The sequence below is a fragment of the Heterodontus francisci genome, chromosome 1 (assembly GCF_036365525.1).
Source record: "Heterodontus francisci isolate sHetFra1 chromosome 1, sHetFra1.hap1, whole genome shotgun sequence".
Taxonomy (NCBI): domain Eukaryota; kingdom Metazoa; phylum Chordata; class Chondrichthyes; order Heterodontiformes; family Heterodontidae; genus Heterodontus; species Heterodontus francisci.
Window position 1 is genome coordinate 28,057,090 of NC_090371.1, and position 17,459 is coordinate 28,074,548.

Consider the following 17,459-nt stretch of genomic DNA (forward strand, 5'->3'; position numbering starts at 1 on the left):
CTGCCTGTGCTCTCTTATGCTCTGGGGTGACTACCTCCTGAAACGTGCTATCCACTTAGTTCTCTGCCTCACGGATGTGCCACAGTGACTCCAGCCATCGCTAGAGTTCCAAAACCTGGAGCTCAAGCTTCTGCAGCCGTTGACACTTCCTGCAGATGTGTTTGTCAAGAACACATGGTGCGTCTATGACTTCCCACATGCCACAGGAGGCATATTCCACTTGGCCGAGCTGTCCTGCCATACCTTAGCTTTACAAACTAAATTATTGCTAATGTAATAAGTAAAATAACTTACCAATTACTTGCCAATCAGTTTCTTCCCCTGTACTGTGGAGACTCAAAAAGCAGAAAAGAGACCAAAGAGCACCTCCTTCCCCTCTTCACATAACTCACAGCCTTACTCTGTCCAAACAACACTATTCTAATTAGTAATTATTAATAAGTTACACTAACTAAAATCTTAGCAGTAACAACCTTACCACTTGCAAGGTAACTATGAGGGTTTTTTTTAAAAACTTTTTTTCCTCCAATTCTTTTTAAATTCCCATCTGTGCCAGTACCTGAATCCAAAAGGATCAGTCACAGAAAACAAAGCTTTTGCAGCTGCCCAATAGAGGGATAGCACAAAGGGGTGGGTTTCAGGTGTGAACAAAAAAAAAGGTGGTGGTTATGGTTTGCATTAGGACACAATGCTTTCTTCTTTAACATCTGCTACCAACAGGTGGGAAAAGATAGGGATAGTTTCCCTTTTTCACCTCTGAACTGACCGAAGAAAGCATTTTTGTTGTTAGAAAGATGTTTTAACCCCAGCGTTTTAAAGGTCAACAAATAGACAAAGTACAGGGTTTCAGAAAAGGTAAAAATGTTAATTGAACAACGACGACAATATTCGCAACTGCGCACACACACTAAGAGATAGATATTTGCTGGCAGGATCGTTGGTCGAGGCAGAAACCCTCAACTCATTTAAAAAGGTACCTGGACCTGAAGTGTTGTAACCTGCAAGGCTATGGACCAGGTGCTGGAAGGTGGGATTAGAATGGGCAGCTAGTTTTTTTTCAGCCAGGACGGACATTATGGGCTGAATGGCCTCTTTCTGTGCCATAACTTTTCTCTGGTTCTATTAAAAGGTAGCGTGTGCTTAGGTCTGATGGTTTTTTTTTTAAAAACGTTCATTGTAAATCTGGCATTCATCCCCAGGGGAGGGGATGGTGAAGATTTAAAAAGCAGAACTGTTTTTCCTTTTTCCTAATTCACTGAAATTTTCCAAGTTTTGTCTTCAGGAATGCGAAAGCACTGTTGCAGACTTGTTTTGTTATATCTCAGTCACAATTCAATGTCGAAAACCCTGGTACAATTTCTCGGGTATGGAGTTCAAAGCCACTTCCAGTTACTGCCTACTTGTATTTAAAGATAGCATTCTAGGCAGGGTCCTCCTCCCCCTCCTGATGGAGCAGATGGCTCTGTCTTTGTCCGCCCAACATATACTTCTATTCAGCTTCACATCAGGCCCCTGTTTCTATCATATGACTACAGTTCCTCTCTACCACTGTCCTCATTAATGGTATCTGATGGTGGGGGCAGTGTTAGACAATGGGGTCTGGGTGTCACCCATCTTCATTCCATTTTGATAAAGTGGAGATTTTTTTTCTTCCACACCCATCAATTTGAGTTTCAATTTGGAGACACCATATCTGCCAAGCCATTGTCAACCCAATCTGTTGGGGAGGAAGCCATTAACACAGAATGGGCTATTTACATTTTAATAACTTCTCCAAGCCAGATCTAGACATGAAGATTGTGTAGTTTCCATGTGCATCAGCAGTACAGGATAAGACCACCTGACCTCTCAACTCCAGCTTGTTTTTCAGAAAACGTGCCCATTTTGGGTTTGTTTCATCAGTTCATTATACAGTTTATCATTTCCCCATGCATGAGCGTGACAAGACTCATGCTCTGAACAAGTTTATTAGATACAGTAACCGGCATTTTTAAACACAATCTCAGTCCATAGCTTTCCTCAATTTAAAGCCCAATCTGCCACTGGTCAAGGGAAGCTAAATTGCAAAGTGGAAACCCTCAGAGTTCACATTTCTGGGAGAGCGACATCCTGCATTAGAACGGTGAATACACTTCAAAGAAAAAAAAAGTTCTTCATTGGCTGTAAAGCACGATGGTATATCCTGCAGTTGTGTAAGGCATCAGATTAAAAGGGATAATATTAGTGTAAAAGGCTTAAAAAGGGGGTGGAATTCTTAAAGTGCATTCAGGAGAACCCGGGTTCAGTTCTGGGTACTGCCTGTGTGGAGTTTGCAAGTTCTCACTGTGACTGCATGGGTTTCCACCGGGTGCTCCGGTTTCCTCCCACAGCCAAAGACTTGCAGGTTGATAGGTAAATTGGCCATTGTAAATTGCCCCTAGTGTAGGTAGGTGGTAGGAGAATTGAGGGAAGGTGGTAGGGAATATGGGATTAACGTAGGATTAATATCAATGGGTGGTTGTTGGTCAGCATTGACTCAGTGGGCCGAAGGGCCTGTTTCAGTGGTGTATCTCTCTATGACTCGATGAGAGCTTTTTGAGCCAGCAGAGAGTCCGACAAAATGAGGGGCGGTACTGAACCTAATCCTAGGGAATGAGTCAGAAGTGGCAGTGGGGAGCATTTCGGGGATAGTGACCTTAACTCTACGATTTAAGGTAGTTATGGAAAAGGACAGAGGGACTGGAAATATAAGTACTGAATTGGGGGGCAGGGGGAATGTAGATTTTATGATAAAACAGGATCTGCCCAAAGTGGACTGGGAGCAGCCTCTTGTAGGAAAGTCCGCATCAGAAAGGAAATAGCAAGAGTAGGACCAACAAGTCCAGGCAACTCTGGATGTCAAGAGAAATAGAGGACTGGATAAGGGGGGGAAAAAAAAAAAAGAGGCTTATGGCAGATTCAGAGCGCTGAAAACAGCGGAGGCACTGGAGGTGTACAGAAAGTGTAAGGGGAGGGGGGCACTTAAAGAAATTAGGAGTGCAAAGACGGTGCATGAAAAAACACTGACAGACAAGATAAAGGAAAATGTCATGGTGTTTTATAAGTATATTAAGGGCAAGAGGATAACCAGGGTAAGAGTGGGGCCCATTAAGGACCAAAGTGGCAATGCGTGGAGCCAGAGGGCATAGGTGAGGTTTTGAATGGTTACTTTTCATCTGTGTTCACGATGGAGAAGGACAATGTACGTGTAGAGATCAGGGAGGGGGATTGTGATATACTTGAATATATTAGCATTGAAAGGAAGTATTAGCTGTTTTAGCAGGCTTAAAGGTGGATAACTCCCCAGGCACAGATGAGATGTATCCCTGGCTGTTATGTGAGGCAAGGGAGGAGATAGCAGGGGCTGTGACACAAATTTTCAAATCCTCTCTGGTCACAGAAGAGATACCAGAGGACTGGAGGACAGCGAATGTGGTACCATTATTCAAGAAGGATAGTAGGGATAAACCAGGTAATTATAGGCCAGCGAGCCTGAAGTCAGTGGTAGGGAAACTATTGAAAAAAATTCTGAGAGACAGGATTAATCACCATTTGGAGAGGCAGGGATTAATCAGGAAGAGTCAGCATGCTTTGTCAGAGGGAGATTGTGTCTAACAAATTTGATTGACTTTTTTTGAGGAGGTGACTAGATGTGTAGATGAGGGTAAAGCAGTTGATGTAATCTACATGGACTTCAGTAAGGCTTTTGATAAAGTCCCACATGGGAGATTGGTAAAGAAGGTAAGAGCCCATGGGATCCATGGCAATTTGACAAATTGGATCCAAAATTGCCTTAGTGGCAGGAGGCAGAGGGTGATGGTCGAGGGTTGTTTTTGCGAATGGAGGCCTGTGACCAGTGGTGTACCACAGGGATCGGTGCTGGGACCCTTACTGTTTGTAGTGTACATTAATGATTTAGACGTGAATATAGGAGGTATGATAAGTAAGCTCGCAGATGACTCAAAAATTGGTGGAGTCGTAAAATAGTGAGGAGGAAAGCCTTAGATTACGGGACGATATAGTTGGGCTGGTAAGATGGGCAGAGCAGTGGCAAATGGAATTTAATCCTGAGAAGTGTGAGACGATCCACTTTGGGAGGACTAACAAGGCAAGGGAATATACAATGGATGGTAGGACCCTAGGAAGTACAGAGGGTCAGAGGGACCTTGGTGTACTTGTCCATAGATCACTGAAGGCAGCAGCACAGGCAGATAAGGTGGTTAGGAAGGCATATGGGACACTTGCCTTTATGAACCGAGGCATAGAATATAAGAGCAGGGAGGTTATGATGGAGCTGTATAAAACACTAGTTAGGTCACAGCTGGAGTACTGTGTACAGTTCTGGTCACCACACTATAGGAAGGATGTGATTGCACTGGAGAGGGTGCAGAGGAGATTCACCAGGATGTTGCCTGGGCTGAAGCATTTCAGCTAAGAGAGATGGAATAGGCTGGGGTTGTTTTCCTTGGAGCAGAGAAGGCTGAGACACGACATGATAGAGGTATGCAAAATTATGAGGGGCATAGATAGGAAGCAACTTTTTCCCTCAGCGGAGGGGTTAATAACCAGGGGTAGGAGGTTCAGAGGGGAGTTGAGGAAAAAGTTTTCACCCAGAGGGTGGTTGGAATCTGGACACACTGCCTGAAGGGGTGGTAGAGGCAGGAACCCTCAACATTTTAGTAGTATTTAGATGAGCACTTGAAACGCCATAGCATGCAAGGCTACGGGCCAAGTGCGGGAAAATGGGATTAGATTGGATGGGTGCTTGATGGGTGGTGCAGACGTATTGGGCCGAAGGGCCTGTTTCTGTGTTGTATAACTCTATGACTATTATCTTTCTTTATAATGCAGGCTCCAAGTGGGGCTGCGGGGGTGGCGGTGGTGTGAGGGGTAGAAGGGGGTGAGTGTTGAAAGGGAGAGAAAAAAAAAAAGCAGATTAAACATAAAAGCTGGCAACGCACCAAGGCTCCTTCGACAGCACCTTCCAAACCTGCGACCTCCACCACCTTGAAGGACAAGAGCAGCAGATGCATGGGAACACCACCACCTGCAAGTTCCCCTCCAAGTCACACACCATCCTGACTTGGAACTATAATCGCCGTTCCTTCACTGTCGCTGGGTCAAAATCCTGGAACTCCCTTCCTAACAGCACTGTGGGTGTACCTACCTCACATGGACTGCAGCGGTTCAAGAAGGCAGCTCACCACCACCTTCTCAAGGGCAATTAGGGATGGGCAATAAATGCTGGCACAGCCAGTGACGCCCTCATCCCATGAATGAATAAAAAAGTAGGCTATACTGATGCAGAGGAAGGTTGCACATGGTCACAGGACCCAGAAAAGAATTGAGAGATACCCTTAGAAATAGTAAATATCAGGTTGTTTCATTGTTGTGCACAGCCCTTGCTATGATGGGAAGGTTTCAGACAGCCTACTATAACCCAAAAAATTAAACCTTCTTGGATTCACTTCGGGCTGTGAGCACCAAGCAAACGAGTCCTCCAAGGTAAATCACTCAAGTTTGCTTTGGGGTGTTCTCAACCATAGCAACCTTCCTTGCTTCTTTCCCCTCCTGAAACCCACCATTCTGCTGCCCCAAGGTCTGCAGCTGAAGAATTTTTGAGAAGCGATTTATCTAGCTCTTTTACCATATCTATTAGCATTCCATACAAATTGAATTATTTATATAGTTAGAGTGCAGTGACTATTTCACAGCTAAGCACAGAGACCATATTATGCCCACCAAGATCTAACATCAGTGAAATAAGTTACTGCATGTTTGCATTTCTTTGGTGCTGTTGATGGAGGATAGATCGATCCATCAAGGACTGTCCTGCCCTTCCTCAAACAGCCCACAGGACCCTTACGCATCTCAATAGGTAGGTAGGTAGAACTGATTCATCAGATCGTCCAAAGATCAGGGCCACAGATCTCTCAGCTTTGTGTCCAAGTGACTGGCAAAAGTAGTGAACAAAAGCAGGGAATAGGAATCAGATCACGAAAATGTTGCATTATACCTTCAAATGATATTCATATTTTCTCTTTCTGTACCAGTTACTTAGCCAGCGTACAATTTAAGCCACATCTGCTAAACTGCATTTGTGCGCAAAATCCAACAAATAGCAAATGAGATCACTGACCAAATGATCTGTTTTGTAGTGTTTGTTGAAGGATACGCGTTGAACAAGTCATCAGGGAACATTGCTACACTCCTCTGAATGATAACATAGAATTTCTACACCCACCTGGACAAGAAGTTGGGTCCTCGATTGAATACCAAAAAGATTGGGCCCTTAGAGGATGATAATGGGGAATTAATAATGGGAAACAAAGAAGTAGCAGAGACTTTGAACAAGTATTCTGTATCTGCCTTCATGGAAGACAAAAAAAACCCCAACAGTAGAACATTAAATGGCAAAAAAGGGACGAACTTAAAACAAATCACTGGAGGAAAAAGTCCTAGGAAACTAGGCTGACAAGTCGCCAGGACCTGGTGGTCTGCATCCTAAAGGTCTTAAAAACACGTGGCTGTAGAGTTAGCGGATGCATTGGTTTTAATCTTCCAAAATTCTCTTGATTCAGGTAAGGTCCCTGCAGATTGGAAAACCACAAATGTAACACTTCTACTGAAGAAAGGGGGGAGACAGAAAGCAGGAAACGATAGGCCAGTTACCCCAACATCTGCCATTAGAAAAATGCTGGAATCCATTACTAAGGAATTTGTAGCATGACATTTGGAAAATCATAATACAATCAAGCAGAATCAACATTGTTTTGTGAAAGGAAAATCATGTTTGACGAATTTGGTGTTTTTTGGAGGATGTAAGCGAACAAATCTGGCCATAATGAGGGGTGATGGAAGGGGTCGTTGCTATTGCTATCAAGCAGCACTTGCTCAGCAATAACCTGCTCACGGATGCCCAGTTTGGGTTCTGCCAGGGCCACTCAGCTCCTGACCTCATTCCAGCCTTGGTCCAAGCATGGACAAAAGAGCTGAACTCAATAGGTGAGGCAAGAGTGACATCATTCGACATCAAGGCAGCATTTGACTGAGTATGGCATCAAGGAGCACAAGCAAAACTGAAGTCAATGGGAATCAGGGGAAAAACCCGCTGCTGGTTGGAGTCATACCTAGCACAAAGGAAGATGGCTGTGGTTGTTGGAAGTCAATCAGCTCAGTCCCAGGACATCACTGCAGGAGTCCCTCAGGGTAGTGTCCTAGGCCCAACCATCTTCAGCTCCTTCAACAATGACCTTCCCTCCATCATAGGATCAGAAGTGGGGATGTTCGCTGATGATCGCACAATGTTCAGCACCATACGTGACTCCTCAGATACTGAAGCATGGATGAGCATGAATTAGAGTGGGATAAAATGCAGACTACAGAGCTGTGAATGAGCAGACGTTTATGGGAAGGTAAAAAATGGGAGAGCACTGGAATGGTCAAGTCTGGAGGTGAACCAAGCATGGATTTGGGTTTTGGCAAATGGGCTGAAGCAGAGATGGAGATGGTCAATGTTACGGAGGTGGAAGCTGGAATAAGATGCCACAGATAACTCCATTCGCCTCTTACCTCAGGCTTGCTAAGACTGGCTGAGACTAAAGAACCAGCGCCCACATCGATCTCCCAGCGTTTGGTCCCAAGATTCTCTGGATCCAATGCTGCAATGCGCCCATCCATCATACTTATGATAACCAGGGATCTGTCAGCAGATACAAGCAGGGAAAATGCAAGATGAGGTCCTCTGACAAACAAGTTCTCGTCAAAAAGTCACTAGCCTAATATTATCCACTGTTATAATAGAAAATTGGTCAATATAATTTCAGTAAAATATGGCTGGTGCAATTTGCACAATGTCTATGTAAACAGTTGTTCACTATAAATCAGAATTTGCCCTTATAAAAAGGTTGGCTGCAGAGAACATCTTAAACCACACTACAGAATTACATCAAATCTACAGCACAACAGGAGGCTATTTGGCCCACCTGATGTATGCCAACATTTATGCTTCAAGCCTCCTCCCACCCTCACCCCATATCCCTTCTGGTCAGCATCAAACCCTCTTAAGTGCCAATCCTGAGCTGCCTGCAGCCAATTTACTGTTATGTTTCTTACTGATGGTTCCACCCATCACTGCTGGCAGAACCAATTTGTAGTGATATATTAAAAGCATCACAAAAGTTGGTTGTTGCACAACTTCAAAAGGAAAATAGCATTTAAGCAATAGTGTAACAGCATATTGTGTGAGACCATGAACCTGGAGGATAGTAGACAGTGGTGTTCCCTCGGTTCAATGTTAGAAGCACTTATAAATAAATGCATTGGATATTGGAAAAGTGCAAAATTTCTAATGACATCAAACTTGAAGGTGGGCAGATGGAATTTAATACAGAAAGGTGAGAGGTCATTTTGGCAGAAGGAATAGGGACAGGCAACATAGAGTAAAATAGCACAGTTCTAAAGAGTGCACAGGTTCAAAGGGACCTGGAGGTGGACTTGCAAATATCTTTTAAAGGTGACAGGATATATTGAGAGAGTAGTTAGCAAAGCATATGAGATCTTGAGCTTCATAAACAGAAGCATTATGTATAAAAGCAGGGAAGTTATGCTAAACCTGTAAAAAAGCTCGAGCTGGGCCACATCTACAGTACTGCTTCCAGCTCTGGTAACCACACTTCAGGAAGGATGGGAGAGTTCTTGACAGGGTGCAAAAGAGATTTACCAGAATGGTTCCAGGCATGAGGGATTTTAGCTACAAGGTTAGGTTGGAGAAGCTAGAGTTGTTCGCAGAGCAAAGGAGATTGAGGGGAGGCTTGATAGAGATGCAAGAGATTATGACAGAGCTATAAGATAGACAAAGTAAAGCTGTTTCCCATTAGCTGACGATACAAGAACTAGTGGACACGATTTAACGTTTTGGGCAAGAAATGCGGGGGGATGTGTAGAACATAAAAAAAAACACAGCAAGAGGTAATGACCTCCAGGTGAACTCGCTGCCTATGAGGGTGGTGGAAGCAGAGATGAAGAATGATTTCAAAAGGAAATTGCATGGGCACTTGAGCGTGCTATGGGGATAGAGCGGAGGAATGAGACTCATTGGACTGCTCTACAGAGAGCCGGCATGGACTCAATGGGCCGAATGGCCTCCTTTTGTGCCAAAACAAACCTATGACATTCACACGGTAAAACCCCCAATACCAATCACCTCCTGCCTTAATAAAAATTATTGCAGTAGAACGATTTCTAAAATCTCTGGGGAGGCAGTGGCATAGTGGTAATGTCACTGGACAAGCAATCCAGAGACTAATGCCTGGGGACATGGGTTCAAATCCCACCAATGGCAGCTGGTGGAATTTGAGCTCAATTAATAAATCAACGTCCATCAAAAGAGTGGCTCAGTAGCATCACTACTGACCGAGCCCTAATGAACATAGCTGCTAGACTGGGTCTGTGGGAGGTGGTGAGGGAAAATTCTACTCGATCTCACCCTTACCAATCTACCTGTCGCAGATATGTCTGTCCACGACAGTATTGGTAGGAGTGACCATCGCACAGTTCTTGTGGAGACGAAGTCCTGCCTTCACATTGAGGATACCCACCATCATGTTGTGCTAAATGGGATAGATTTCAAATAGGTCTAGCAATGCAAAACTGGGCATCCATGAAGCATGTGGGCCATCAGCAGCAGAATTGTACTCAACCACAATCTGTAACCTCTGGCCTGGCATAGCCCCCTCCCTACCATTACCATCAAGCTGGGAGCTGATGGGAGACCAATCCTGGTTCAAAGAAGAGTGCAGGAAGGCATGCCAGGAGAAGCACCAGGCATACCTAAAAATGGAGATGTCAACCTGGTAAGGCTTCAACCCAGGACGACATGCATGCCAAACAGCGGAAGTAGTATGTGATAGACAAAGCTAAGCAATCCCATGACCAACAGATCAGATCTGAGCTCTGCGGTCCTGAATGGTGGTGGACAATTAAACAACTAACTGGAGGAGGCAGCTCTACAAACATCCCCATCCTCAACCATAGGGGAGCCCAATACATCAGTACATAAGACAAGGCTGAAGTATTTGCGTCCATCTTCAGTTAGAAGTGCCAACTTGATGCTCCATCTCAGCCTCCTCCTGAGGTCCCCAGCATCACAGATGCCAGTCTTCAGCCAATTCAATTCACTCCACCTGATATCAAGAAACAGCTGAAGGCACTGAATACTGCAAAGGCTATGGGCCCTAACAACATTACAGCAATAGTACTGAAGAATTATGCTCCAGAACTGGCTGCAGCCCTAACCAAGCTGTTCCAGTACTGCTACAAAACTGGCATCTACTCAACAATGTGGAAAATTGCCCCGGTATGTCCTGTACACAAAAGCAGGAAAAGTTCCCACCCGGCCAATTACCGCCCTATTAGTCTGGTCCGATCATCAGCAAAGTGATGGAAGGTGTCGTCAACAAACTGGACTAGTCACATAAATCCCAAGACTACACTAACAGGTCAGAGGCTGGGAATTCTGTGGCAACTTTTGTAACTCACCTCCTGACTCCCCAAAACCTGTCCACCATCTACAAGAGACATGTCAGGAGTGTGATGGAATACTCTCAACTTGCTTGGATGGGTGCAGTTCCAACAACACTCAATAAGCTCGACACCATCCAAGACAAAGCGGTCTGCCTTGATTGGCATCCCATCCACCACCTTCAACATTCACTCCCTCCACCAACGTACAGCGACAGGAGAGTGTACCATTTACAAGATGCACTACAGCAACTCAGCACACCTCCTTCTATAGCACCTTCAAAACCTGCGACCTCTTCCACTTAGAAGGACAAGGGCAACATATGGATGGGAACACCACCACTTGGTAATTAGGGATGGGCAATAGGTGCTGTCCTAGCCAGCGATGCCCTCATCCCATGAATAAAAAAAAGTGCTCCCCTCCAAGCCACACACCATCCTGACTTGGAACCATATCGCCGTTCCTTCAATGTCACTGGGTCAAAATCCTGGAACTCTCTTCCGAACAGTGCTATGTGCACACCTACAATACCTGGACTGTTCATGCAAGCACCTCACCACCACCTTCTCATGGGCAATTGGGAATCGGCAAAAAATGCTGGGCTAGCCAGCAATGCCCACATCCCATGTAAGAATAACAAAAATACTGAATTTATTTTATTTGCATTCTACACATTTCCATCACCAAAACTTGGGCATTGTTAACCAAAACATGCAAGGTGACTGAGTGAACTGGATCTCAGCACATTTCCCACTGTCCATCAGGGTCCCTTCAGTTATGCTGAATAAAATTGGTTCCATTACAACAGAGTTTAGTGGAATTCGGTAAAAATAAAAAAGTGTGTATTCAAAGTTCTATCAGACACTGCCAACCAATACTCCAACTCACTTTAGTTTGGCTGACAAATTTCACCCAAAGAACAAAAAACAGTACAGCACAGGAACAGGCCATTCGGCCCTCCAAGCCTGCGCCGATCTTGATGCCTGTCTAAACTAAAACATTCTGCACTTCCAGGGTCCGTATCCCTCTATTCCCATCCCATTCATGTATTTGTCAAGATGCCTCTTAAACGTTGCTATCGTACCTGCTTCCACCACCTCCCCAGGCAGCAAGTTCCAGGCACTCACCACCCTCTGTATAAAGAACTTGCCTTTCACATCCCCTCTAAACTTTGCCACTCACACCTTAAACCTATGTCCCCTAGTAACTGACTCTTCCACCCCAGGAAAAAGCTTCTGACTATACACTCTGTCCATGCCACTAATAACTTTGTAAACCTCTATCGTGTTGCCCCTCCACCTCCGTCGTTCCAGTGAAAACAATCCAAGTTTATCCAGCCTCTCTTCATAGCTAATGCCCTCCAGACTAGGCAACATCCTAGTAAACTTCTTCTGTACTCTCTCCAAAGCCTCCACATCCTTCTGGTAGTGTGGCGACCAGAATTGCACGCAATATTCTAAGTGCGGCCTAACTAATATTCTGTACAGCTGCAACATGACTTGCCAATTTTTATACTCTATGCCCCGACCGATGAAGGCAAGCATGCCATATGCCTTCTTGACTACCTTATCCACCAGCCTTGCCACTTTCAGTGACCTGTGGACCTGTACGCCCAGAACTCTCTGCCTGTCAATACTCCTAAGGGTTCTACCATTTACTGTATACTTCCCACCTGTATTAGATCTTCCAAAATGCATTACCTCACATTTGTCCGGATTAAACTCCATCTGCCATTTCTCTGCCCAAGTCTCCAACCGATCTATATCTGCTGTATCCTCTGACAATCCTCATCACTATCCGCAACTCCACCAACCTTTGTGTCGTCCGCAAACTTACTAATCAAACCAGCTACGTTTTCCTCCAAATCATTTATATATACTACAAACTACCCAAGAGCTTAAATCAATGGCCTGCAGCAGGAACTGGTTTGTTGGATCCAATAGCATTTCTTTGTCCTGCTTTGTTTCTGAACTAATCGAGTAATCATGAGACAGCTGGCCATTGTGCTCCGTAAGTTTACTTAAGGAGCTTTAGTAAATGTTGTCCCTGGATAGCATTGAACAGGTGAAAGAAACTAAGGGCTGAACAGAGATCAGCAATTTCAAAGATCACCAACTGAAGTTTAAGAAACAAGGTTAGGCCCAGGTTTAATGTGTCTCAGAATACAAAAACAAGTTAGGTTAAAAAGCAACTATTACTCTTAAATCGATCACAGTCATTTCCTTCATCGTTCTGTTTCTATTGTGATCACGTTCTTTTTCTCTCCTGTGCATGCATTTCTCATTACTATGGTGCAAACGGAAGGCAAACATTAATCATGAAAAAGTTCACCTTTCCACCCAAGAATTTCCCCTTCCATCAACCTCTAAATTTGTAGATAATTAAGATGCTACATATGGTTATATCTGCAGTAATCATTTGATCTTTGGTATTTATGTAAACACTGCACTACCTCAACTGTTTTACATACTTTGCATTTAAACCCAGGGTATGTAATCCCACAGGAATCCAGATTTCTGCATTTGTTGTGGAGTTATTTCCCATGGCTCTAAAATGTAAAATGGTCATGTTATACTTGATGTGTCTTAACTTGATACAAATTGTTGAAACAACAATCAGTAACTATAACTGTTTCTTTTCTTTGTACATCCTCAATAGAAACAAACTTTTTTTTTCACAATGTTATCCCAACAGTCCCTGAACTGTTCAACTTTCTATTCCAATATCTGGCTCTGGACTCCCCTTCTTTCAGGAATATACCCATTCATCTCATCTTCTTGGGAGGGGGTGGTGGAAGCAGAGGGGCAGCAGGAGTGGGGGGCAGAGCGGGGGAGGGGTAGCACAGGGGACACAAGGGGGCAAGGTCGGCAAAGGAGGAAGAGGGTAAAGAAGGGGTTGCGGGTGACAGGGCCCATGTCCCTACCTGGGCTTCTCATCCCCACTCGCCTCGGTCTCCTCCACCTCATCATCCTCCACAACCGCCTCTATCCCGCTTCCTGCCGCCGCTGCTCCCGGGACCGGCCTCTCCCCACGGCCCCAAGCGACCGGGGGCTCTAGCAGCGGCTCCTCCTGGGCCACAGCACCACCCGCCGCCGCCAGGAGCAGTAGGACGAGGAGGGAGCGGCCCCAGGGGCCGGACTGAATCCAAACCTCCATAAATCCGACATCAACAAAGCGAGCAGCAGTCACAACCTCAAACCACCGGCCCGGGGAAACTCCTCACTGCTGCTGCTCCGTTTTGTTGTGGTCGTGTTTGAGCGGATGGGCTGGACGGGATTGTCGGCCGCCTTCCCATACTGCTATTGGTTAATGTTCCCGTCACTCAATTCAACTCAACCAATTATCATTAAGAAATACTTCAGGAGATCGCCTTACAACTTTCATTGGGTATCTTCCCTGCTGCTCAAAGTCTCCGGCGAATCATTTCCTTACGAAGGTTTTTCGGTTAGGAGCGAACATCCCCTTAGTCTGGTTGGTGAATGGTCCTGCCACTCATTCAATATCAGCCACTCAAAGGCTGAGGAACGGAAGGCGCACCTGCAAACCGCTTTTCATTGGCTCAATCATGCGTCGACTGACCAATGAGGAGAGGGGAAGAACAGGTGACGCGCAGCGCTCCATCTCGTGACGATGCTCATAAGCACAGCTCAGAAACTTTTTTTCTGATCATGACAATTGCGGCCGCTTTTGATTGGAGGAGCTGCTGAATGACGTCAGCCACAGAGACGTGGCTATTTCCAAAGCAGCTCCGGTCGGGGGAGGAGGATCTACGGGGGCCGATTGGAGTCAAACATTGTCAAAAGTTAATGCATCGCTTTAAAGGGGCACTGCCTCCCAAAGGTGTTTGGCAAACTTTTTATTGTCTAATGACATAGCATAGAAACATAACAGAAAATAGGAGCAGAAGTAGGCCCTTTGGACCTGCTCCACCATTCAAACAAGCTCATGGCTGATCGTCTAATTCAGTACATAGCGTAGAAACATAAAAAATAGGAGTAGGCCATTCGGCCCTTCAGGCCTGCTCCGCCATTCAAAATAGATCATGGCTGATCGTCTAATTCAGTACCCTGTTCCTGCTTTCTCCCCATATCCCTTGATCCCTTTGGCATTAAGAAATATATCTATCTCCTTCTTGAATATATTTAATGACTTGGCCTCCACTGCCTTCTGCATTAGAGAATTCCACAGTTTCACCACCCTCTGAGTGAAGAAATTTCCCCTTATCTCAGTTCTAAATGGCATACCCCGTATCCTGAGCTTATGACCCCTGGTTCTGGACTCCACAGCCATCGGGAACGTCCTCCCTGCATCTAGCCTGTCTAGTCCTGTTAGAATTTTATAGGTTTCTATGAGATCCCCTCTCATTCGTCTAAACTCTAGTGAATATTGGCCTAGTCGACCCAATCGCTCCTCATACGCCAATCCTGCCATCCCAGGAATCAACCTGATGGAGGGGAGATATTCATCAAGAGACAGTATAAGAACTCAGAGGCTATACTTATCAAGACAGATTGAACAGGCTGGGGTGTTCTTAGGAAAGAGAAAGATGAGGGAGTGAATTACATAAAGCGTTGATAGTGTAGATGTAGAGAAGATCTTTCTAATTGTGAGGAAGAGCAGAAGCAGGGGTCATAAATATAAGATGGTCACGGATAAATCCAATGTGGAATTCAGGAGAAACTTCTTTACCCAAAGTGGTTAGAATCTGGAGCTCACAAGGATGAGTTGAGGCAAATAGTATCGATGCATTTAAGGGGAATCCAGATAAACAAAAGGGAGAAAGGAATAGAAGGATATGCTGATACGATTCGATGAAAGGGCTTGGAGGAGGATCAAGTAGCGCATAAATGCAAGTATAGACCTGTCGGGTCAATTGGCCTTTATCTGTGCTGTAAATTCTATGTAAGCGAAGGGATGGTACTGCAGGCGTTGGAAATGTGTAACTAAACACAAACACAATCTGCGAGAAAGATTAAACAAGTTAATGGGGTAAATTTCTTCAGGGCTTCCCTCACTGTGCTACCATTACTATGTGCGTGAATAGGGTTTCTCCCAAAGTTTTGGCAGTGCAGCAGGAGAAACATTGAGAAAATTCATTCCCAATGTTTCACGTTTGGAGCCTTGTCCAGAGCTGGAAAAAGCTTCAAACCTCACCTAGTGGAAGAAATGCATAGTGCAGGTATAGCTGCAGAATGGTACTGCTCAAATATGGAGAGAACAACACACTGAGCAAATTTAACATACAGAATGTTTTCTGTAATGCTGTCATGATAAAAATAGGGTGAAGAAACAACTTTTCTCATAGATTTAATGTCCAAGATTAATTTTCTAATTATTATTTGACTCGTGTCCAAGTAGTTTATCGACCCATCTCTTTAAATAGTTTAGGGTGGCTTGATAGCTCTGCTGATTTCAGGATTAGGTTATCAGCCTATCAGCCTGAAAGTTCAGATCCAGCTTGACTGACACTTAGGTTCTGCCTCACTGGGAAATGATCCCTAGTTTTCAGCCAAGCTGTTAGAACATGGAAGAACAGATTGCTCCATCTCTGAGGAAGGAGAGAATTAACAAAGACTACTGCTCCAATAGAAGCGAAGGGCCATCGCATCTGTGTTGTATCATTGACCAATCCTGTGGCCTGCTCTCTATTCCCATATCTCCTGCATCTTCATCTGCTTCAAATACTTATCCAATTTCCCTTAAAAGAGGCAATGGTTGCTGCCTCAAATACTCCCTGTGGCAAAACATTCCAAGATCCAACAATTGTGTAAAGATATTCCTCCTCACTTCTCATTTGCCTAGTCATAATTTTGAATTAATGACATTTTTTTACTGACCCCAGAGGAACTGTCTTGCTCTATTCATGCTTACCAAAACTTATCATGAGTTTAAAAACCTGTATGAAATTTCCTCTATCCTTCCATTTGAACATTGATTGCTTGATTCTGGCCCTTCCTAGCAATCTTCAAGTCACATCAGGAAACAATCAGCAGAATGTTTTTAAATTGTTTGTGCGATATGGGCATCAGTGGCAAGGCCAGCATTTATTGCCCATCGCTAATTGCCCTTGAGAAGGTGGTGGTGAGCTGCCTTCTTGAACCAATGCAGTCCTTGGGATGTAGGTACACCAACAGTGTAGGAACGGTGATATATTTCCAAGTCAGAATGGTGTGTGGCTTGGCTGGGAACTTACAAGTGATGTTGTTCCCATCTGTCTCCTGTCCTTGTTCTTCTAGGTGGTAGAGGTCGCAGGTTTGGAAGGTGCTGTCAAAGGAGCCTTTGCAAATTTTTGCAGTGCATCTTGTAGATGGTACACACTGCTGGTGGTGGTGGAGGGAGTGAATGTTTTAGGTGATGGATGGGGTGCCAATCATGTGGGCTGCTTTGTTCTGGATGGTATCGAGCTTCTTGAGTGTTGTTGGAGCTGTACTCATCCAGGCAAGTGGAGAGTATTCCATCACACTTGTTATGACCAGGTGAGAAAGGTGTCTAAGGGTCTTTTCAGCCTTCACCTGGTCTTATTGTAACAGGATTAATTTTAAACACACCGTGTTTTGAGCAGCCCCTTGGTGAATCCTTGTTCAGCACTTTCTAATTATAAGGCAAAGAAATGTGCACAACCAGGTTTTCTTAGGTTTAAAGAAGAAAAGTGAAATTTATTAAACTTAAACTAAAAACTCTAATTCGGTTAACGCCTACAGATACACGCTGTGCCCATGCTAGCATGCACACGTGATACACACATGCAAATAGTGACAGAAAAGAACAGAAGAAAAGATAAGTAGAACAGTTTGAGGCAATATCTTGTTACAAAGAACAAAGAAAGAAAATTACTTATCAGCCCAAATCTGAATGTTGTTCAGGTTTTGCTGCATGCAGCTATGGACCTCCTCAGTATCTGAGGTGTTGCGAATGGTAC

The 17,459-nt window shown here is 44.6% G+C and overlaps 1 protein-coding gene across 3 annotated transcripts in view; it reads right to left on the bottom strand.

Moving 5' to 3' along the window:
- The window catches only part of eif2ak3 (eukaryotic translation initiation factor 2-alpha kinase 3), an 85,995-nt gene extending 72,184 nt beyond the window's left edge, over positions 1-13,811 (bottom strand). For 2 of the 3 annotated variants that reach the window (XR_010974790.1, XM_068028762.1), the window contains exons 1-2: positions 13,464-13,811; positions 7,591-7,720 (exon numbers count right to left, since the gene is read on the bottom strand). Coding sequence is in view for 1 of the 3 variants with exons in the window: in XM_068028762.1 (XP_067884863.1) it covers positions 7,591-7,720; positions 13,464-13,696 (363 nt within the window). In the remaining 2 variants the exon portion in view is untranslated. The remainder of the gene's footprint in view (positions 1-7,590; positions 7,721-13,463) is intronic. The other variant, XM_068028769.1, reaches the window with a different exon arrangement.
- Between the last annotated feature and the right edge of the window lie 3,648 nt (positions 13,812-17,459).